This window comes from Drosophila albomicans, chromosome 3 (genome assembly GCF_009650485.2).
Source record: "Drosophila albomicans strain 15112-1751.03 chromosome 3, ASM965048v2, whole genome shotgun sequence".
Lineage (NCBI taxonomy): Eukaryota > Metazoa > Arthropoda > Insecta > Diptera > Drosophilidae > Drosophila > Drosophila albomicans.
Window position 1 is genome coordinate 14103194 of NC_047629.2, and position 23548 is coordinate 14126741.

Genomic DNA, 23548 nt, shown 5'->3' on the forward strand with positions numbered 1-23548 from the left:
ATATTTATAGAAAATATTATCTGGAAATTACAAATTTAATTAAACTAAAAATTTACGTATTGCAGTTGATATGAAACAATTTAATTGAAATTTTTGTTAGTGAGAACATTTAATATATCTACTTTATTTAATTGTTTTTTAATGCATCTTTTAGTGTTATATTAAAAAAATTGATTTTGTAAATATGGTTAAACATACAATAATGTATTTATAATATGTGTAGTTATCAATTTTTTCCATTAAATATGGATTGCAGTGCAATTTTATGGTGATTTCAAATATTCGAAACACAAATGAATATATTTATACCATACTTTTTTTTTTATATATATATCCAACAACAAAATGAAATCGGTCCCACAATTAGAAGATATACTAATATATTATAATATACAACATTTTAATGCGACTTAAATGAATACTATTTTCATATTATTTGAATACATATAGTAATAGTAATAATGCTGCGTTTGCGTAAATCATTTAATAAAAATAAAACTTATTCAAATATTAATATTTACTTATAGTATGATCAATAGCACAAACTACAGATGCTTTAAGCTGAACTATTCACAGCAATACTCGTACAACAAATATGCCAAACTTGACCTAGACGACAATGGGGCAGCATTATCAGCTTTGCACGCGTGCTGCTGGGGTGTGAAAACGCGACAGATAATGTCTGAGGGAGCGAGGAGAGTCGAGTGGGGAGTGAGGAGTCGAGTAGACTGGGCTGGGCGCACCCTTATGCGACTGACGACTGACTTATGCGCACCTAGGCCAAGCTCGTTGCGTTGCTTGGCATTTTATTTATAGAAATAATCAAAAATTCAATGTGAAATCAATATTTGACATGGCGTTTACTTCAACTGTTAAACACAGCGCCTCACCCCACCCCGCGCTATCCCTTACCCAGCCAACATATTATTTATTGCTTTGAAAAGTTTCATTATCAAAAAAAGAAAAAGTAAGTCAAGAAAACCGAAAAATAAGTAAGAAGGCGAGTGTGCTCGACTGTGACACACCCGTTATCCATTTTAGAAATATACCAAGTACCACTAAATATGCTAAAATATACCAAAAGCTATATTTGGTATATTGATATGGTACTACATTTCAAAAATTACACAAAATATGGCAGAATGTCAGCCAAAGCACCTAAGAATTGTAGTATGTAGACATTTTTTCCCATACAAAAATATGTCTTAAATAACTTATACAATTTCTATCTGATCGCAAGGAAGTTTTTAGAAATCATGAATTATATAGTTATTATTTCCTGTACCAAAATTCAGGACTTCAGCTTTAAAATTACGATTACTATTCGATTTTCATCGATTTGAGGGGATGAAAATGGGCGTGGCAAAAATTTGAAACAACTTTGATTTGCATGCAAACATGACAACCAAAAATTCTAGCTCCATCTCTTATAGTCTCTGAAATTTAGTTGTTCATACAGACGGACAGACAGACAGACAGACGTATTATTTCGTCTGTTGTTGCTGATCAAGAATATATATATATACTTTAAAGGGTCACAAATGTCTCCTTCTCCCTGTTACATGCATTTTCTTCAGGCACAAAAGTATAACACCCTTCTAGCCTATGAGTAGCGTGTATAATAAATACACACATAAATGTAGACTTGGTTTTTTCTCTCCCGTTTTTGTTGTTTTCACAATTTACATAAGGCAACGTCAGTTGTTGCCGCTGCAACTTTGTTGTTAGTGACTGTGGCAAGCGTAGCGGAGAGTTTTGGGAGCTGGAAATGTAACCGAAAATAGCGGCGACAATGACACCAAATGGCAGATAGCAGCCAAGTGGAATTGTGCTCGCACAGTGGGGCAAAAGTGCGCTTGATATTGTGCCCTTACACTTTCCGAAGTGCAAACACACGTTGCACTGGGCGTATGCGTAATGTAAGCTATTTATAAATGTTGCGTATACGACGCTTAATCAGTTTTTAATCGACTTTTCGTTTTAATTGTGTAATTACTTAAGTAACAGTTCATTAACGCAGCTGCCGATTCAATTCAATTGGTCCCACTGTGCGACAGTCACAAAACCAAAAACCAAAAAAAAGCAACAACAAAATGAGAGACACACAAATACAAATGCCATGCAAAACATTTTAAAATTCAAATCAACGCGATTTTTGTTTGTTTCCTTATTTTATTTTGCACAGTTTGCAGCGCTGCTTTTGTTTTGTTTGTTTTTTTTTTTATTTTCATTTCTTTTCTTTTTGTTTGTGTGTGTTGTTTTTTCTTTAATTTCTGGTCACGTATTTGTTTTGTTTCGTTTCATTTTTGGAAACAATATTGTGCCACGACAATAACAGCCATCGGGCCGGCAACGTGTCCGGGTTAAGGGGGGTGGGGGATACGGGAACTGGAGTACGGACATGGTTAGACTCTGAGACGCGGTTGTGACTTCAACTTCGACTGCAACACCAACTGCGATTGCGGCTATCGCTGTCGCTGTGGTTGTGGTTGTGGCTCCTCTGATGCTGTGGTTCGCTGCAGCGAAATTTCTGTAATTTGAGCCAATTACTGAAGCCGGGCTTGGAGCTGCTTGTCATTTGCCAAACTGTTTAGCATTTCCAAAAGGCGCTGCAACTTTCAGCCCAATACCCTGGAATGAGATGCCACCAGCAGCGAGTATCTAAGCTTTTATGTTAAAAAAAATGTACAAAATTGTTGCAATAATTCTTCCATATGCTAAAACATAATACTTTAGAATGAAATGCTCACACAACTTAATCCAAAGTCAATTGTCTCTAATGAAATGTAGAAATTGTGCTAGAACTTTTTAATCAAATCAAATCATCATATCTAAGCTAAGTCTAAGTCAAAGTCAACAAATATCGCTTTTCACTACACTTTAATAAAATATACAAAATTATTGATATAATTCTTCCAATGCTAAAACATAATACTTTACTGTTGTAATGCTGCCAACAGGGAATGTTTAAGCTTTCATGTTACTATTGCGATTATCACACAACTTAATTCAAAGTCAATAAATATCACATTTTCAATTGAATTGTAGAAATTGTACTAGAACTTTTTACTAATAACCTTTTTACCTAATATCATAAAATCCCATTACCATATCTAAGCTTTCGTATTACTATTTTGATTGTCACTCACTCATCTTAAGTCAAAGTCAACAAATATCGATTTTAACTCAAGTTTTATAATATATAATAATTAAGAGAAAACAAATTAATTATCAATAATAAATCAATTATACCTCTATACACTCAAAACAGTTATTTTAGTTAAAAAGTAATATTTTTAATTAAATCAACACTTGCAAAAATTGTCTACTTAAAAAAACTGTTTATTATAATATTACAATTAAGTTTTTATTACTAAATTATGAATTGAGATGCTTAGTTAATTGATTAATAAAAAATGCTTCTACATTTAAGTACTCAATTTGATTTACATAGAATATTAAATGTTGCTCTCTACGAAAGTTAAATAGACCATAGTAAACAAGAATTCGTACAGGGTAACCCTTAAGGATTCCCATTTATTTATGCTTTTAGCAGCCACACAAACATTCGTTGGCTCTTTAAATTTGATTTAGGCTCTGCGGTGTTCGTATCTGGGCATAAATCGTCCTTCTATTATGGCATGCACATTTGCAAAATGCGAATACGTGATCTTCGCATTATAATTACTCTTTCGAGTTCTCAAGTTGTTGTTGATCTCCACTCAGTTCTCGTATTCTTAATGGCCATGGCACATTTCTCTGTCATTTCGTGCATTTAATGATTTTTTTTGTATTTGTGTTTCCCTTTTTGTTTTCGTTTTCGTTTTTATTTTCTGGTCAATTTAATTTGACTGCTCTGCTATTGTTCGTTATTCATTTATTTTCTGCTGCTGGAAGCCATCTCCATTATTAGACTCATGATTTTTGATGGCAGTTTAATTATTTTCTTATAATTTTATAGTCATTATGAGGAAAAAGAAATGCAATTTCGAAATTGAGTTATTGCATTACTATCAACTCGAAAAATTCGAACAAAATCATATATATATATATAGCTATGTTGCTGATGATATATATACATATATATATTATATATAGTCCAATACACTATCTTGATAATTGAAAGATTTTGTGCGTCATAGTCAACTAAGTAAACTTGTGCTGATTTAAATGCCATCATTGTATAATATGTACATATATATATAAAACAGATTTTGAAATTAATCACTCAAAAGAGAAAAGTTTAAATTTCAAAGTACAAGTTCAAACGAATGGAGACGAAATATTGAGAGAGCTTTCGCTTTACTCTCTAAAAATATGCTTTGGGCTGCTCTTTTCCTTATCATCGAGGTACCCGACAAATAAGATGCCGAATACCGATCAAATTTGCACACGTTTGAAAAATTTCTCTTAACAACAAATTAAACGAAAATCCCAACTTTACTTTGATTACATTAAGAAAAATCTAATTTAATAAAATTAATACAAAAAAAAATAAATAAAAATTGGTTCTATTTTTAGATTCAGAACTGTTTTTCACATTATTAGAAATCGAAGTCAATTCGTGTGAAATTTTAGTCATATGTATATATAAATTAATTACATATTTTTGAAGAATAACATTTGTATAAATGCTACTAGGATGGTATACATTATATAATTTAAGAACGATACTCTTACAATTTCAATCTCGTAACTAATTCAAAATATAATTCTCTGATACTTTATTAAAGAGGGAACATTCAGCATAAACTAAGAATCAAATTTCTATTATCAATAAATATTAATAATAATTAATATATGAAAATGGTCTGCCAAAGCAAAAGTTGTCACATCGTATTAAAGCAGAAGACTTTGCCATAGTTGAAAACGAATAAAAGTTAAACAGAAAAGGATTATGTACAAATATATAACAGAATAGTTACGAGTTTGCATTAAAACTTCATGGTTTTTGAAGTTGATTTGAAAGCCTTCTACCAAGAGGTAAAGATTATAAAGTTTGCTGAATTATCTTTTTTTTTGTGAAAATTCACTTAAATTTTAATGTAACACTTTTTTGGAAGCTGAGTCAACAATTTATGAAACGCATACTAAAATAAAAATATCAATATTCTTCACCTTTCTTCTCTTCTAAAGGCAAAACGGTCGGTAAAAATATTAAGAATTAACATAAAAATAAATAAAGTAAATTTCAAATACATTTATAGGGTAATTTTCAATTTTTAAATTTACTTTATTTAGCATCCAACATTTGCGTCATCATTGCGACGATAAGCAAAAGAATCGCTCTCACGGGCAAAGAAGAGATAGAGAGAGAGACAGAAACAGAGAGAGAGAGAGAGAGAGAGAGAGAGAGAGAAAGAGTAGTAAGGGTGTATGGTAAGTTCATGTTACATCATTAAATATCTTGGTCTATTTATGCTGCCTTCGATGTAATGTCCATCTGATGTTAATTCATTTTAGTTCTCCTCTCGAATAATAAAGTAAATTTTCTCTGTAGTGTGAAATAATAATCAGAGCTCGAACAACTGAACCATTTCTAATTCCATCATCTAGAATCCTCTCTCAGACAGGCGAACGAAAATCGACATTGTCTTTTCTCTCGTCATGGATCGAGACTCTTCTTAGTTTCACCATGTACTATCTCTCCCACTTAGAACTTTTGAGCTGAACCCACATCCGTTGATCACGTGTTAGCTCAAAAACAAAACAGCAACTCGGAGCTGAATTCTTCGATTTAAATTAAACTTTTAGTTTCAAATTCATCTTGTTTGCATGCAGTCGAAATATTCAAAATGTGCAAAATAAAAATCAACGCAGCTGTTTTATTCATAGTTCTTAAAATGTTTTTGGTGGCCACATCTGCCTTCGAAGAGGTGAGAACATTTACATACATAAAGCAGTGTGATACACTGAGTGCTAAGAATGTTTACATTTTCTTCCTATCAGACATGTGAATCCGAACGAGAAATGGAAAAAAAGTGCCGGATTCATAATTATAAAACCGTGAAACCGTTGCTCGATTATTTTAGACAGGTTAGAAATGAGTTAGAAGACAAAGAAATTAAGGAAAATAAGTTAAATGAATTGAATTCTGATCTTATGGAAAAGTATCATGAAATTGGGAGAATTCATGAAAAATTTATGAAGGAGGCAGCTCTATTAGATGAATATAAAAAAAAAGTACTTAAAGGAGAAAACGATTTGCAATCGTGTCAAAATAAAGTTCATAAATTCGAATCTGAAATTAATTCAATACAAAATATTATTGTGAAATTAAAGGGAGAATTAGCTAATAAATCCACCAACTTAGAACTTCGATTCAAAAAACTTAATTCTGGCTTCATTGAAGAAGCTGAGAAAATAAAAAGATTTAGTGGGGATATTCAAAATATGACAAAGCATCAGAAAACAATTGACTTGAAATTAGAAAACTGTAAAACTAAATTAATACATCAAGATAAAGATATTCAGTTATGCCAATCTGAAATTGATGCATTGAACAGGACATCAGAAAATATCAGAGAACAACAGAAAAAAATTGAATTGCAATTCAAAGATAGTCAAGCTAAGCTTATAGATAAAGTGAAAGAAAATCAGTTATGTCAATCTGAAGTTGATAAGTTAAGTCCCACTTCTTGCATCCCTTTTAGAGATTATTCAGGAGTTCATCAACTCAATGTTTCTGGGATAGGTTTCTTTGATGTTTTATGCGATAGTCAGTTAGCTGGACCTGGATGGATTGTAATACAACAACGAGTTGGAGGAAATGAGAGTTTCAATAGGGATTGGGCAACGTATCGCAAAGGTTTCGGTTCTTATAGGAACGACTTCTTCCTCGGACTAGAGAAAATACATCGTATCACGAGCTTGCAGCGTCACGAACTTTACATACATTTGGTTGCTCTGAATGGAATTATCTACAACGCTCGCTATGATGACTTCAAAATATCTGATGAAGACAGTGGATATAAACTGAGTTTGGGTAAATTCAATGGAACTATTAATGACGATGAGATGAGAGTCAGCGAAAACATGAAATTCACAACATTCGATCGCGACAACGACAAATCTGATGATGGTAATTGCGCATTCTGGTATAAAAGTGGCTGGTGGTACGACGATTGCGCTAATTGGTAAATATTCCAAATTGTTCTTTTCGATGGAATACACTTAACTATTGATTTTTGTTTTTCTTATGCAGTAATTTAAATGGGCCATATGGAGTTGATCTATATTGTTGGGTCGAAAATAATATCGTATATCCTAAAGAAGCTAAGATGCTAATTCGCCCCAAAAGAAGCGATAAAGAAGTGAGCTGAAATTCCATTATTTGACTCAATTATGTAATCACTTATATATAATTGGTGCATTAAGAAATTGCGATCTGAATAAAAAAACGGTCGTTTATTTAAGCAGCGATTTATTTTTAAAGTTGAAATAGATGTTCTCTAGATAATTTCAATAGAGCTGGAATTAGTTAATAAAATATGTTAATAAAGAAACATAAAAACAATCATCTATGTTATGTCAAGCTAAAGTTGATACATTTAAGAAGACTTTAGTCAATACTCTTATCGCATTAAGTTGCTCTCCTTTTGGAGATTATCTTGGTGTTCATGAAATAAGAGTTTCTGGCATAGATTTCTTTGATGTTTTATGCGATAGTCAGTTAGCTAGACCTGAATGGATTGTAATGCAACAGCGAGTTGATGGAAATGAGAGTTTCAATAGGAATTGGGCAACGAATCAAAAAAGTTGCAGCGTTTCGAACTTTATATGCATTTTGTTGGTATGGATGGCAAGATCTTCTTTGCCCGTTATGACAACTTCGAAATATCTGATGAAAACAATGAACTTAAAAAAGCTAAGATGCAAATGCGTCGCAAAGAAGCGATGAACAAATAAATAACGGAAGGCATTTGACTCCGAATATGATATCTTAATAATTATAGGATCAAATGTTTAAGGTAGCAATTTATTTTATTTCAAGCTTTAAGCTATAAATTCACTGTCTACAGCTGTACTTTAACATTTTAAAGTAATTGCTTTTGTAAATTTTTTATTAAAATAGAATAGATTTCTAGTCATCCTGAATATATCCTCTTAATGAAACCATTGAAGTTATTTAGTAAATGATCTACACTAACAAATATATGGAGCCATCAGAACGCAGCTATCAACCTCTAAATTAGAGAGAGAAATAATATTATTAAATGTTATATTATATTATAATATATAGTATACCTTGAATAGTTAGACCATCTATTCTGACGACCCGAGTAGAGATTCTATAAACTATCACCAATTATTATTATTATTATTTTCATATCTTATTCCTATTAGACAGGAGAGCAGCTCTTGTACTTATAAAATTGTGCAACCAATGCTCGACTATTTTTAACAAATGCAAAATGAGTTAACACATAGTAAAATAAGGTAAAAATAGATCAATGAATTAAATTTTAGTAAAGTCCACTGATATTTTAAAAGTTCATAAGAAAGTCGTGAAGTCAAAATCTAAACAGATAATGATATAAGAAAAATACGCAACAAGGAAAATGGTCTGCAACTGTGTCAAGTTAAAGCTAATAAATTGGAATCAAAAGTTAAGTCACAAACAATAGATATTAACAATTTAAAAGATTGTAACATATTTGTAATAAAGCATTAGCAGATAAATTAAATAATTTGATCGATTATGAGGTTCAATTAAAGAAACTAAATTTACCACTTATTAAAAACAATTAAATTATTTCCAGATAAACTTCAAAGAAAAAGAATGCTACACTAGAAAGTTTAGGTGTAATTAGAGAAGTCTCAAATGACTACAAAGTTATGTTCAGGAATTGATAAGACATTAAATGAGACAACTCCCATTAATATTTCATTAAGTTGCTCTCCTTGCGGAAAACATACTGGTGTTCATAAGATCAAAAATTGCGGTCTTGGTTTCTTCGATGATTTATCCGATAGTCAGTGAGTTGGTGGAAATGAGAATTTAAATAGGGATTGGGCAATGTATTGCTAAGAATTCGGTTCTTGGATTGGATAAAATTTATCTCGAGCTTTACATTCATATGGTATTATCAGATAACTCAACAAAGTTTATTTGTTACGAAGAATACGATTATATCCGATGAATTCAACGGTTACGTATTGAGCTTTGCTTAAACATCGATCGGGACAATGACTTTTCTTCAGATAATAGCAGTTCAGCATATGTACATATATTATAAATTATTTATTTATTTTTACATGGTCTTTAAGAGTAACTTCAATGAAAGATTCCGGCCACGATCTCAGTAAAACTAAGATGCTTATTCGTCCAAAACTATAGTCGAACCAAAATTGATTTCTAAATTTTGTTTTGTGTTTTGTGTGTATGTATGTTCCTAATTATTTATTATTTAAAGTATAATATCATTATTAAAATAACTTATTAAATGTGATGAGTTGGTATTAAACGCGTTCGATAAATGTTTAATTGCAGTAAAGTTGGAGACCTGTTCTCGTTTGTTAAAGACAATTTTTTATTAAAATAGAAAATGTTCGAGATCACTTAGCTGATCTACCCATCGGAACACAATGTATATCACCATCTTCCGCCTCTCCCGATCGCTAGAATTAGCAGAATTATATATAGAATCGGTGCTCAATAGCGGTTGCTAAGCTGCAGAGAGAGATCAGCGGAGAGAGCCAGCAAATATTTTTGACTGCTCGTCACAATTCTGACGTCATGAAGGCCGCTATTTTCCTTATCAACTGACTAAATATGTACAGCAGCGAAATTAAAAATTGCACTACTTTCGAAAATTCGAAATATTTCTCAAAGATACGGATCAATGAGAAAACCCATCTCAACTAAGATTACAACAAAAGAAAATGTAATTAATAAAATTAATAAATATTACATGAACAAATACCAAAATAAGGCAAAAATAAAAATTGGTTCTATTCGTAGATTTAGAACTGTATTTCACATCAGTTGAAATCGAAGTCAAAGCTCTTTTTCCTTCTACCGATTCATCGTGATTTAGACTACCGTATGAATAGCTAAGAAACAATTTACTCAGTAGTAATAGTAGTTAACATAATTGAATTATGTTTTCCGAAGTATAACATTTGATTGAATCTTACTAGGGTGATATACATTTTATAATTTAAATAAGATACTCTTACAGTATGAAAGAGAACAATCGTTAAACAGAGAAGGATTATGTATACGAGTAACAGAAGAAGTTGCTATTAGTCAAGCGGAAGCAGTTGCTACTTCGATAAAGCGGAAGACGATGCTAGTTGTGGTGGTGTATAAGAGAAGCAGTTGCTTCTAAGCTCAGACATTTGGACGCTTGGAGGCGAGTGTAAGCGAGTACGCGATAGTCGATTGCCAAAACAAGCGCTACCTGTTCGTGTCTATCCCATAGACGCATGTTCATCTGCATGTACAAAAACAAAGAATAAATCTCAACAACAACAACAACTGTGTGTTGCTGATGATAGAGCAAAGAAGAGTGAGTGCGATAGCGTCATATATTGTACCCACATGTAATCACACAGACTTGCATATGCACTGTGTGAACCATTTTTTGGCTTGCTTTTCATTATTTTATTAATTATTTAAACGTTAATTAAATGCACTTTGCAGATCGAACTATAAGTAAAAATATATGAAATTTGCACTGAAATTTAAATTTTTAACTTATTTTAACTAGTTTGTTTTCAATTGTTGATGTCATGGAAAGATGATTTGAAAACCTTCTACCAAGAGAAGTTGTGGAAGCTGAGTCAACAATTTATGAATCGCATAGTAAAACCATCAGAATTCTTCACCTTTCTTCTCTTCTAAAAGCAAAACGCTGTGTTAAAAATTTGAGCAATTTCGACGAATAGGTTCATGATTAGTCGTGAAATTTTTAAATATATTTTATTTGATTCCAAAACCTGCGTCACCATTGCGACGATAAGCAATAGAATTGAGAGAGAGAAAGAGAGAGAGTGAAGGTGAAGGTATGGTAAGTCCATTTTTCATCCTAAAATATCTTGGCCTATTAATGCTGCCTTCGATACAAAATACAATTTTTAAATATATGTATTTTATTTAGCTACCAAAATCTGTGACTAAATGAATCACACACAAGCTGTCGCCACTTCTAGTCTCATTATCAAGATGCCTCTCTTAGAAAGACGACAGAAAGTCGACATTCTCTCGACATTGACACTATTTACTAGCGCATTCTCATTTTGATCTGAACCCACATCCGTTGATCACGCGTTAGCTCAAAAACAAAACAGCAACTCGGAGCTGAATTCTTCGATTTAAATTAAACTTTTAGTTCCAAATTCATCTTGTTTGCATGCAGTTGAAATATTCAAAATGTGCAAAATAGAAATCAAAACAGTTCTTTTCTTAATAATACTTCAAATATTTTTGGTGGCCACAGCTGCCTTTGAAGAGGTGAGAACAATTGCATAAAGCAGTGTACTACAGTGAGTGCTAAGAATGTTTTCCTCTTCTTCTTATCAGACGCATGAATCTGACGGACAAATTGCAGAAAAATGCTGCAGTCAGACCTATGAAACTTTGAAACCTATGCTAGATTATTTTAGACAGGTTAGAAATGAGTTAGAACAAAGTGAAATTAAGAAAAATAAGTTAAATGAATTAAATTCTGATCTTATGGAAAAGTATCATGAAATTGTAAGAATCCATGAAAAATTCATGAAGGAGGCAGCTCTATTAAATGAGTATAAAAACAAAGTAATTAAAGGGGAAAACGATTTGCAATCGTGTCAAAATAAAGTTGATAAATTAGAATCTGTGTTTAATTTACAAAAAAATATTATTGACAAACTAACACCAATTTCCAAACTTTATGCTAAATGTAAACAGGAAGTAGCAGATAAAACCAGCACCTTAGAATCTTCTGAAGTTCAATTAAAACAACTTAAATCTAGTCTATATAAAAAGGATGAAAATATCAGGAGACTTAATGCAAATATCAAAATGATTACAGAGGAACAGCAACAACTTAAGTTGCAATTAGATGAGAGTCAAAATATGTTAATAAAGACAGACAAAGATAATCAGATATGTCGAGCTGAAATTGATACATTGAATAAGACTTTACCCAATACTAAAATCCCATCAAGTTGCTCTCCTTTTGGAGACTATCCTGGTGTACATCAACTCAATGTTTCTGGCGTTGGTTTATTCGATGTTTTATGCGATAGTCAGTTAATAGGTCCTGGATGGATTGTAATACAACAACGAGTTGGGGGAAATGAAAGTTTCAATAGGGATTGGGCAACGTATCGCAAAGGTTTCGGTTCCTTTGATAGTGATTTCTTCCTTGGACTCGAGAAGATACATCGTATCACGAGTTTGCGGCGTCACGAACTGTATATACATTTGGTTGATGTATATAGGACTGTTTACTTTGCTCGTTATGACGACTTCAAAATATCTGATGAGGACAATGGATACGCACTGAGTTTGGGTACATTCAGTGGAGCTTTTGTTTTGGATGGAATGAGATTCAGCGAAAACATAAAATTCACAACATTTGATCGCGACAACGACTCTGCTAGTGATAATTGCGCAGATCAATACGAAAGTGGCTGGTGGTACACGAATTGCTATTATTGGTAAATATTGCAAATTGTTATTTTCGATTTAATACTCCAAATTTTTTATTTTTGTTTTATCTTGTGCAGTAATTTAAATGCACCATATGGGCCAAATCTACATTGGTTGGGCTCTACAATGAGCGATATGAAACTAAAAGAAGTTAAGATGCTAATTCGTCCCGAAAGAAGCGATGAAGAAGTGAGCAACTAAAGAGCTGAAATTCAAATATTTAACTCAATTATGTAATTATGTACATATAATTGGTGCTTAAAGAATTTGCTTTTCGAATAATAAAACGATCGACTGTTTAATGCAGCGATTTATTTTTGAATGGAAATAGATCGATTTTTATTAAATCCTATGATTTGATGCATCATATTGTAAGTCTATAGTTGCTTTCAATAGAGCTGCAAATTCTTATAAGTAAGTAAACTTATGATTGTCCTGTATATATCACTTCAATCGAACCTTGAATATTAAAGTAATGTAATAAATGATCTACACATATTCGTTTTCTATCTAAACATCCAATAAACAGATTAAATTAATAAACACGTTGATGTAGCAGCTTTTAATCAATTCAATTAAATTTCCATTAAATTATATTATCATGAAGCCTCTCGCTCAGAGATGATCATTAGACAATATTGTAAGAGACTATCTTTTATCATAAATGAAACATTCGATTGCTTTTATATTAACACAGATTAAATGTTTAGAGCCGATTTATTTGTAGATTTAAGAGCATTTTTCAGTTCCATATTATTCTTGCTTGAGTTCAGTCGAAAGAATCGCAACAGGCAGAATAATAATAAATGCAGTTTTGTTAGTAATGGTACATAAAATATTTGTTGTTGACACAACAACGAGTTGGGGGAAAGATAGTTTCAATAGGGATTGGGTAATGTAAAGCTAAGAATTCGGTTCCCCGGATAACGATTTGTGTCGATAGATTTCATCCAATAAATCTATCGACTGACGAAATCATGATAACACGAGCTTTAAATTCATATGGTATTCACATATGACTTAACAAAATTCGCAACGAAGACTTACATATATCCAATGAATACAGTGGCTACATATTGAGCTTGGGTGTAAGAATGAGATATGATTGCAACGTGCTTAAACATCGATCACTATCGCCAGTTCTGGCTGGTTATTTATTTATTATTTTTACATCGTTTCTTCAATGAAAGATTCTGGCCACGATCTCAATGAAGTTAAATTAATTGTTTCCTAAATATTGTTTGGTGTTTTGTGTATAAATAAAATATTTTTCTAATTATTATACTATTTGTTATTTAAAGTATAAAATCATTTATGAAATAACTTATTAAATGTGGTGAGTTGGTATTAAATGCATTACTTTGATACTTTCTTAATTGCAGACCTGTTCATGTCTGTTAAAGACAATTTGTTATTAAAATAGAAAATGTTCGAGATCACTTAGCTGATCTACCCAACGGAACACAATGTATATCAGCATCTTCCGCCTCTCCCGATCGCTAAAATTAGCAGAATTATAGATAGAAGCGGTACTCAACAGCAGTTGCTAAGCTGCAGAGAGAGAGAGATCAGCGGAGAGAGCCAGCAAATATTTTTGACTGCTCGTCACAAGTCTGACGTCATGAAGGCCGCTCTTTTCCTTATCAGCTGAGCAAATATGTACAGCATCGAAATTAAAAATTGCATCGAAATATTTCTCAACAATACGGATTAATACAATAAGAAAACTCAACTTAACTTTGATTATAGAAAAGAAAAATGTAAAGTAATAAAACAATAAATTTTACATAAACAAACACAAAAATAAAATTGGTTCTATTAGTTTCAGAACTGTATTTCACATCAGTGAAAATCGAAGTCAAAGCACTTTTTCCTTCTAAATTTATAATTTATATTAGAACGATACTCTTACAGTTTATATCTCGAAACTAATTCAAAATATAAGTCTAATATATTGTATTGTAGTATATTATTAAAGAGGGAACATTCAGCATAAACTAAGAATCAAATTTATATTATCAATAAATATCAATAGTAATTAATATGAAAGTTAGCAAAAGTTAATCAGAAAAGGATTATGTATACGACGAGTAACATAAGAAGTTGCTATTAGTCAAGCGGAAGCAGTTGCTACTTCGTTAAAACGGAAGACGATGCTAGTTGTGGTGATGTATAAGAGAAGCAGTTGCTTCTAAGCTCAAACAGTTGGACGCTTGGAGGCGAGTGTAAGCGAGTACGCGATAATCAATTGCCAAAACAAGCGCTGGCTGATCGTGTCTATCCCACGGACGCCTGTTCATCTGCATGTGCAAAAACAATAAGCAAATCAAGCAAAGGAGAAAGAGTGCGATAGCGATCTACATATATTGTACTCACATGTTGTGAGAAATGTTTTGCGACAGCGCTTGCATCTGATGAGCAAACTATATTTATTAATTAAAATGCATTTGTAGATTACATAAAAGCATTTATGTATATATTTATTGGAATAAAATAAACATTATCTGCAGTCTCTAAGCTTTGAAAATGCCTTGAGATCTCTTAATAGCTCTGAGCTAAACAGCAGAGCTTTTAACTAATAAACTTTGTATTAAAATTATTGCCTTAAGAAAACCCTACATTATATAAAAAAAAATTAACTTTTCAATTATTATTTAATTATTTACTGATAAGTTAAAAGGGTATTATAATTTTGTGCCTGCAGGGAATGTATATTACAGGCAGAAAGAAGCATCTCTGATCCCATAAAGTATATATATTCTTGATCAGCGTCGGTAGACGAGGTGATATAGCCATGTCCGTCTGATCGCCTACTGCAAACGTGTCTCAGTTACTTTGGCTAACAATCTGGTATATTTTGTACTCTATCGCAGATTTTGAATGTAGTACTTTATGAATATACCACATATAGCCCTTTGTATATTTTAATATCTCTGTGGTATATTTGTAGAATATGGTTTTTGTTAAAATGGGTAGAGGGTATCTCACAGTCGAGCATTCTCGACTTGTTAATTTTGCAGTTGAAGTCATATTTTGAGACAAATTCTTATGGAAAAGGTTCTGTGAATCTATCTATGTGATAATGCAGAATAACAAATGAACAAGTCTGTCAAAATGACAGAAATGTTGATGACGATTCAGAATATATATCTATCTATTTTCTACATATATAAAAGAAAGCCTATAAAGTTGGACCACTTATAATTCAAGAACGACAGAACAGATTTGAGTGAAAATTGGTAGGGAGGTAGCTTAGAATATATATGTATATAATATATATAGTTGGATATATTTTGTGTGCTCGAAATGTCTTCGTCTGTGCGTAACGCACATTTAGCCGTCGAAGAATTTAATTTTGTTTACTCAACATTTAAATAATTGGTGTAGGTCAGCGAATTGGGATTTTGCTGAAGCGTTCTCCCAAAAAGACGTCATTCTGACAATTGTTGTCAAGCTGCTCGGCAGTTTAGAAGCTAAAGCCAGCAATGCGATGATAAGCAACTGAGAGTGAAGAGAGAAACACGTGCAGGCATGATGTGTGAAAGACATATGTAGGAGCAATTATATATACATAAGTACATATGTATGTAGTTACTGGACACATTGTTCAAAATAAATCAAATGAAAACAATCTTGTCAAGATTGCTCAACTTCAAGATACCCAGTCCCCTGAATTTGAAAGTTTGTTTTATTAAATCTTAATTGGCAATATTAATAGTATTTATTATTATGTTCAAAATTGTTTTCAATTGTTTGCTGAATTAAAAAAATTAATATATTTGCTTGAAATTTCCAAAATTATCAAGTACATTAAAACATCTTGTATGCAACACTCTTTAAATAAGTAAAAATTTAATTACTTTTAGATGCAGCTTAATTCGAAAATAGAATAATTTTGTCACATTATCTTCAGCTGAACAGACTTTGGGCTTCTTTTGATGATGACACTCCACTGTAAAAACCTAATGCCCAAAAATACAGCGTCCAATGTCAAAGTCATATTGTTCCGACATCATGACATACATTTAATGAATTAGCAACATGTAAAACGATCAGTATATACATACATACATATTTGTCAAAAGCACAGAAAGTGAAAACAGACTTAAAAAACACTTCATCCTGTAGAATAATGTTTGATAATAACGATTGTAAAGTCAGGTTGTTCTTTCTTCTGAATTGCATTTCTCAATTCAATACTCAATTTGCACACATTAAATATAAATTTAACTTCAGATCAGCCATTTTACTGCATTGAATGAAGTTGGGGTTAAACCAAACAAAAGTAATTTTTTTTGTTGTTTTATATTATATAAATTAAAACATATAAAATAAGCATGAGTGTGTCGCCTTAACAATTGGAACGCATCTGCGTCAGCATTGCGGAGATAATCCAGAAAATCGCTCTCACTGATTGAAAGCGGTGACATAGATGAGAGACAGACAGAAAATGAGAGAGAGAAAGATGATCATGATACGTTATTTCCATGTGACATCATTAATATCTTGGCTCCTTGATCCTGACTTCAATATAATGTCCCTGTGGTGCATATATATTTATATGTATATTACTTTGCAATTTTACACTACATAGTTTTCTAATTTCAAGTATAATCAAAACTCGGCTAAATAAATTTCTCAAAAACTGTCATCACTTATAATTTCATTAACAAAAATCCTCTCTTAGACATGCGTCAGAAAGTTGACATTGTCTCGACATTGACACCATTTGCTATCGCCTTCATTTCCGCTTCGAACTTCTGAGCTGAACCCACATCCGTTCATCACGTGATAATCCCAAAATCATACAGCACTCACAACAATATTCTTCTTCGATTTAAATTAAACTTTTAGTTTCAAATTCATCTTTTCCGCGAGCAGTCGAAATATTCAAAATGTGCAAAATAAAAATCAAAACAGTTCTTTTCTTAACATTACTTGAAATATTCTTGGTGGCCACTGCTGCCTTCGAAGAGGTGAGAACAATTACTTAAAGCAGTGTAGTACATTGAGTGCTAAAAATGTTTACATCTTCTTCTAATCAGACGTGTGAATTCGACCGAGAAATGGAAAAACAGTGCCAGATTCATAATTATAAAACCGTGAAACCGTTGCTTGATTATTTTAGACAGGTTAGAAATGAGTTAGAAGACAAAGAAATTAAGGAAAATAAGTTAAATGAATTGAATTCTGATCTTATGGAAAAGTATCACGAAATTGTAAGAATTCATGAAAAATTCATGAAGGAGGCAGATCTATTAGATGAGTATAAAAATAAAATACTTAAAGGAAAAAATGATTTGCAATCGTGTCAAAATAAAGTTGATAAATTTGAAACTGAGATTAATTCACAACAAAATATTATTGTGAAATTAAAAGGAGAATTAGCTGTTAAATCCACCAACTTAGAAAATTGCCAACTTCAATTTCAAAATCTTAATTCAAGTTTAATTGAAAAAGATAAAAATATAAAGAGATTAAGTGGGAATATTCAAAATATAACAGAACATCAAAAAACAATTGAATTGGAAGTAAATGAGAAGAAAACTTTGTTAATAAAGCAAGATGAAGTTATTAAGTTCTGTCAGTCTGAAATTGATACATTAAATCGGACATCAGAGAATATCAGAGAAGAGCGGAAAACAATTCAGTTGGAATTAAAAGAAAGTGAGACTAAGCTAATAGATAAAGTGAAAGAAAATCAGTTATGTCAATCTGAACTTGATAAGTTAAGTCCCACATCTTGCATCCCATTTGGAGATTCTGATGTTCACCAACTTAATGTTTCTGGCGTAGGTTTCGTTGATGTTTTATGCGATAGTCAGTTAGCTGGACCGGGATGGATTGTAATACAACAACGAGTTGGGGGAAATGAGAGTTTTGAGAGGGATTGGGTAACGTATCGCAAAGGTTTTGGTTCTTATAAGAGTGATTTCTTCCTGGGACTCGAGAAAATACATCGTATCACGAGTTTGCAGCGTCACGAACTTTACATACATTTGGTTACTCTGGGTAGAAGTACCTTCAACGCTCGTTATGACGACTTCAAAATATCTGATGAAGACAGTGGATATAAACTAAGTTTGGGTAAATTCGATGAATCTTTTATTGGGGATGCGATGAGAAGAAGCGAAAACATGAAATTCTCAACATTCGATCGCGACAACGACAAAATTGGTAATGGTAATTGCGCAATTGAATACGAAAGTGGCTGGTGGTACAAGGATTGTTTTAATTGGTAAATATTGCAAATTGTTATTTTCGATGGAATTCACATAATTATTGATTTTTGTTTTTTTTTAATGCAGTAATTTAAATATGCCAAATCTAAGTTGGTCGGCAAACTATCTGAAAGAAGCAAAGATGCTAATTCGCCCCAAAGAAGCGATGAAGAAGTGAGCAACTGAAGAGCCGAAATTCCGATATTTTATTATATTATGTAAAACTATTTATGTTTAATTGCTGCACTATGAATTTACTCTCCTAATAATTATTCAATCGACTATTTAAAGTACCGATTTATTTGGTGAATTCCTCATTGAAAGAGATTTGTTTCTATTGCATTTATTAATAAATGATCTACATAAATTCGTTTTTTATCCCAACTTTAAACAAATAGATTTAGCTTCCGCTGCAATAAGAATATGGCTAACATACTGGAATCTAAGTATTTATATAGACGGAGGCTGAACTCATCAGTAAAAGAGAGAGTGCTAATCACTGATCTATGTTGAAAGAGAGGCATAAAACATTTTGTTGTTATTAATGAATATGCTTATAAATTGTTTAGGACAATAAAAAGTTTGTTGCTAGTCGGGCCAATCGAGCTAAAAAATGGATGGGAAAGTCATCTGAGTTAAAGACCACGAGGAACTAGACAAGTCTATATATATGTAATATACAATATATATAGTGTTGCTTATTATAAATAATTCTTCAATCGTTTCTGTCTGCTAAAATTCAAATTCGTTTTGCATGTATAAGTTCTCACAGAATTACGAGCTGAATTCTTCGACGACATAAATGAAACTTTCAGTTTCAAATTTATCTTGTTTGAGGGCAGTCGAGATATTCAAAATGGGGAGAATAAAAAGAAACACAGTGTGGTTGCTGATGATACTTAAATTATTCTTGGTGGCCACAGCTACTGAAGTAGAGGTGAGCACAATAACGTAATACAGTATAATAGAGTGTGTGCTAAAAGTATATTCTTTCTTCTTATCAGACATCTCAATTTAACCAACAACTTGAAAATAAAGTTGTGAAACCAGTGCGCGAATTTTTCCAACAGATGAGAAATGAGTTAGAACAAAGTAAACTAAAGGAAAAGAAGATCAATGAATTAAATTCAAATGTCACAGAAAACAAGTAAGAAAGTTACAGTCGAGTGTGCTCGACTGTGAGATACCCGCTACCCATTTTTAATAAAGGCAAAATATTGCGGTATCATTTTCAAAATATACCGAAAATACTAAAAAATACTAAAAAAAATATACCAAATGGTATGTTTGGTATATCGATGTAGTACACCATTCAAAATATACCATAAACGGCACAATGTGCCAGATTGTCGGCCAAAGCAACTCAGACCCCTAGTAAGTAGGCGTTTTTGCCCATACAAAAGTATTTCTTTAATAACATTCACAATTTTTATCTGAACGCAACCAAATTTTCAGGAATCATAACTATTGCAGTAATTATTATATATACCAAAATTCGTAGCTCTAGCTTTAAAATTACACTTGTTATTCGATTTTTTTGATTTGCGGGGGCGGAAGTGGGCGTGGCAAAAATTTGAAACAAACTTGATCTGCGTGCAAACATAACAAATGCTGTCGAAAAAAAATTATAGCTCTATCTCTTATAGTCTCTGAGATCTAGGTGTTCATACGGACGGACGGACGGACGGACAGACGGACAGACGGACAGACAGACAGACGGACATGGCTATATCGTCTCGGCTGTTGACGCTGATCAAGAATATATATACTTTATAGGGTCGGAGATGCCTCCTTCTACCTGTTACATACATTTCCTGCCGGCACAAAGTTATAATACCCTTCTACCCTATGGGTAGCGGGTATAAAAATTGTAAAATGAAGGAGACAGTTCAATTAGACGAGTGTAAAAACAAAATACTAGAAGGGGAAAACGATTTCCAACTGTGTCAAAATAAAGTTGACAAATTAGAATCTGAGATTAAATCAGATAAAAATGTTATTTTCAATTTGAATGGAGATTTAGTAGTTAAATCCGCCATCTTAAATCTTTGTAATTATCAACTGAATACTATCAATTCCAGTCAAAAGTGTCCAAATAAAATTAATGAATTAGGTGCCGAGATTGCTGAACAACAAAATGTTATTAACAAATGTAAACAGCAATTAACAGATACATCGACCATTTCAACAAATTTGGAGGTTCAATTAAAGAAACTAAATTCCAGTCTTATTGAAAAAGATAAAAATATTTCAAAATATATTGCGACAATCCAAAATATCACAGAACGTCAGAAAATAACTGAATTGCAATTAGAGGAGAGTCAACCTAAGTTAAAAATGTTATAACAGTTTTGTCAAGAAGAAATTGATAAATTAAATTCCACTGATCATGGCATTCCATTACGTTGCTTTCCTTTTCTAAATCAAACCAATTTTTGTGGCATTGATTACTCCGAAACTGCGTGCAATAGGGATTTGGATAGACTTGGATGGAGAGTAATACAACAGCGAGTTGGTGGAAATGAGAGTTTCAATAGGGATTGGGCCACCTACCGTGAAGGATTCGGTGCAAAGAATAGTGATTTCTTTCTTGGATTGGAGAATATCTATAATCTAACGAATTCGCAGCCCCACGAGATTTATATATACATTGTTGATATAAATGGCAATAAACATTTCTTAAATTGCGGCAATTTCAAATTATCTGATGAACATAATGATTACGCACTGGATGTGAGTGGTTGCGACGATAGTTGGAAAGAAATATTCAAAATGTATTCAAATTCATCATTCACGACATTCGACAAAGACAATGACTTTTGCGATTGCAATTGTGCAAAAGTGTTCGATGGAGGCTGGTGGTATGGCGGCTGGAATTTCGTTGATGATTGTTGTACTTTGTAAATATTATTGCGTATTTGAAATGGTAATATACATACATAATACATTATTTGAATATAATTTCTTTTCAGTAATTTAAATGCACCTAAACCATTTTACAACATCAATAGTGCCAATAGAGCGTCAATAGTGAAGGGCAAAATGCTGATACGCCCAAAAAAAGAGGTGAACAAGTGAAACTTTGTTATAATTGTTTATTTGTTTTTGTTTATTTTTAATCATTTGTAAATTAATTGAATGAATAAAATGTTTCTTTAGACATATGCAAATCAACAAGAAATAAAGCTACGGTCGAGTATCCATTTTGAGTAAAAGCAAAACAATGCGGCATTAATGTTGAAAAAATGCCATATTAATATACTACAAAAATAATACACCAAAGACTATATGTAGTATATTGAAATAGTACTACATTTAAAATATACTATAGAGTGCAAAATATACCAATAACTAACACAAAGGTACAAAAGTATTTTTTAAATATGTATAAAAAAATATATATATAAAGAATTTTTTAAATAATGGGATCGGAGATTCCTCCTTCTGACTGTAGTATACATTTCCTGCCGGCAAAAAGTTATAATACCCTTCTACCCTATGGGTAGTGGGTATAAAATCATAGAGTTTATACTATATGTTAAACAAAGATATAAAATTCAAAGTGTAGAAATTATGGTAAAGGCATTGACTAAGGGGAATATAGTGTTGATTAACGTCTGTAAGTTACTTCCCTCTCCCAACCTCACTCTCAAGTAGTGAAGGCAACTTTCAATTTAAGTTGCAGTAAAGTTGGTCAGCAATCGTAGTTGCTTTGGCTCCGGCTTTAACTCTAGTTGTGTCCCATTAGGGCAACAAATTAGTTGTAAGTTCGCTGGCCAACATTGCAACATGCGGCTTGCATTGGAACTGGGAGGAACTTGCCACATAATTTACGAGGCAGCAATCGCAGACGAGTATCGTAATAGCTGGTAACAGCATTTGTGCATTTGCTTTTGCCATAAATCATATTGGAAATGCAAGTTCTACGTATCAACAATCTCTCTCTTTCGCTCTCTTTCTCTCTCTCTCTCTCTATTGCTTTCTTTTTCATATACATTTACTGACAAGTTGCCTTTCGCACTTGAAACAACTTTGTTGAGCTCGACTACGACGCAATTTCTTGGCTCACATTTTGTATTATTATTGCTAGTGTTGGGAAAGTCGTTCAACTAATTGATTTACAACACTTTCCGAACCTTGCCCAATACCAGCTGACAATTGCGGAATATTCTACAGCCGAATACTTATCAAGTATAGGGTAATACTCAGATAATGTCATTTTCACGCTGCTCAAAGCACTTAGGTCTTATTGATATGTTCTATATATCTATATTTATATTTATATCTATATCTATAACTATATCTATATCTATATCTATATCTATATCTATATCTATATCTATATCTATATCTATATCTATATCTATATCTATATCTATATCTATATCTATCTCTATCTCTATATCTATCACATATATCCATCATATATTCATATATATATATACATATGCAGGGTATCAAATCTACCACTCTGCTCGCTCTTCAGGAAGTTATTGGAGGTGTTAGCTGTGACTTGCTCAATATGTGATTGTGTGACACTCGCTTTGAAACTGGGACCATACATATGTATATATTTATACATAATGTACTCAGCTATCTCTGCATTGTATGAACACACATACAATATATATTATATACATATACATATATATACATGCTTGCTAGCCTGCTTATCAGCAGTGATGTG

The 23548-nt window shown here is 32.2% G+C and overlaps 2 protein-coding genes across 3 annotated transcripts in view; both read left to right on the plus strand.

The window, feature by feature from the left end:
* LOC117567102 (ficolin-1-like) overlaps positions 1-13534 on the plus strand; it is a 66626-nt gene extending 53092 nt beyond the window's left edge. Inside the window, exons 1-3 of one of the 2 annotated variants that reach the window (XM_052004852.1) lie at positions 11272-11458; positions 11528-12648; positions 12718-13534. In XM_052004852.1, coding sequence (XP_051860812.1) covers positions 11378-11458; positions 11528-12648; positions 12718-12841 — 1326 coding nt within the window. In that variant the 5' untranslated portion in view covers positions 11272-11377 and the 3' untranslated portion in view covers positions 12842-13534. Of the gene's footprint in view, positions 1-11271; positions 11459-11527; positions 12649-12717 lie in introns of those variants that run through there. The other variant, XM_052004851.1, reaches the window with a different exon arrangement.
* Positions 5634-7411, plus strand: LOC117566686 (fibrinogen-like protein 1). Its single transcript, XM_052004853.1, has 3 exons — positions 5634-5876; positions 5950-7136; positions 7205-7411. Exons 1-3 carry the CDS (start codon positions 5796-5798, stop codon positions 7320-7322), a joined length of 1386 nt encoding a protein of 461 aa, XP_051860813.1. The 5' UTR covers positions 5634-5795; the 3' UTR covers positions 7323-7411.
* Positions 13535-23548: the final 10014 nt, after the last annotated feature.

Excerpts from the sequence above, each read along its gene's own strand:
- LOC117566686 (XM_052004853.1), top strand. The coding sequence starts at position 5,796 with ATGTGCAAAATAAAAATCAACGCAGCTGTTTTATTCATAGTTCTTAAA. Across the intron at positions 5,877-5,949 it reads CCACATCTGCCTTCGAAGAG|ACATGTGAATCCGAACGAGA; the intron begins GTGAGAACATTT and ends TCTTCCTATCAG. Across the intron at positions 7,137-7,204 it reads TACGACGATTGCGCTAATTG|TAATTTAAATGGGCCATATG; the intron begins GTAAATATTCCA and ends TTTCTTATGCAG.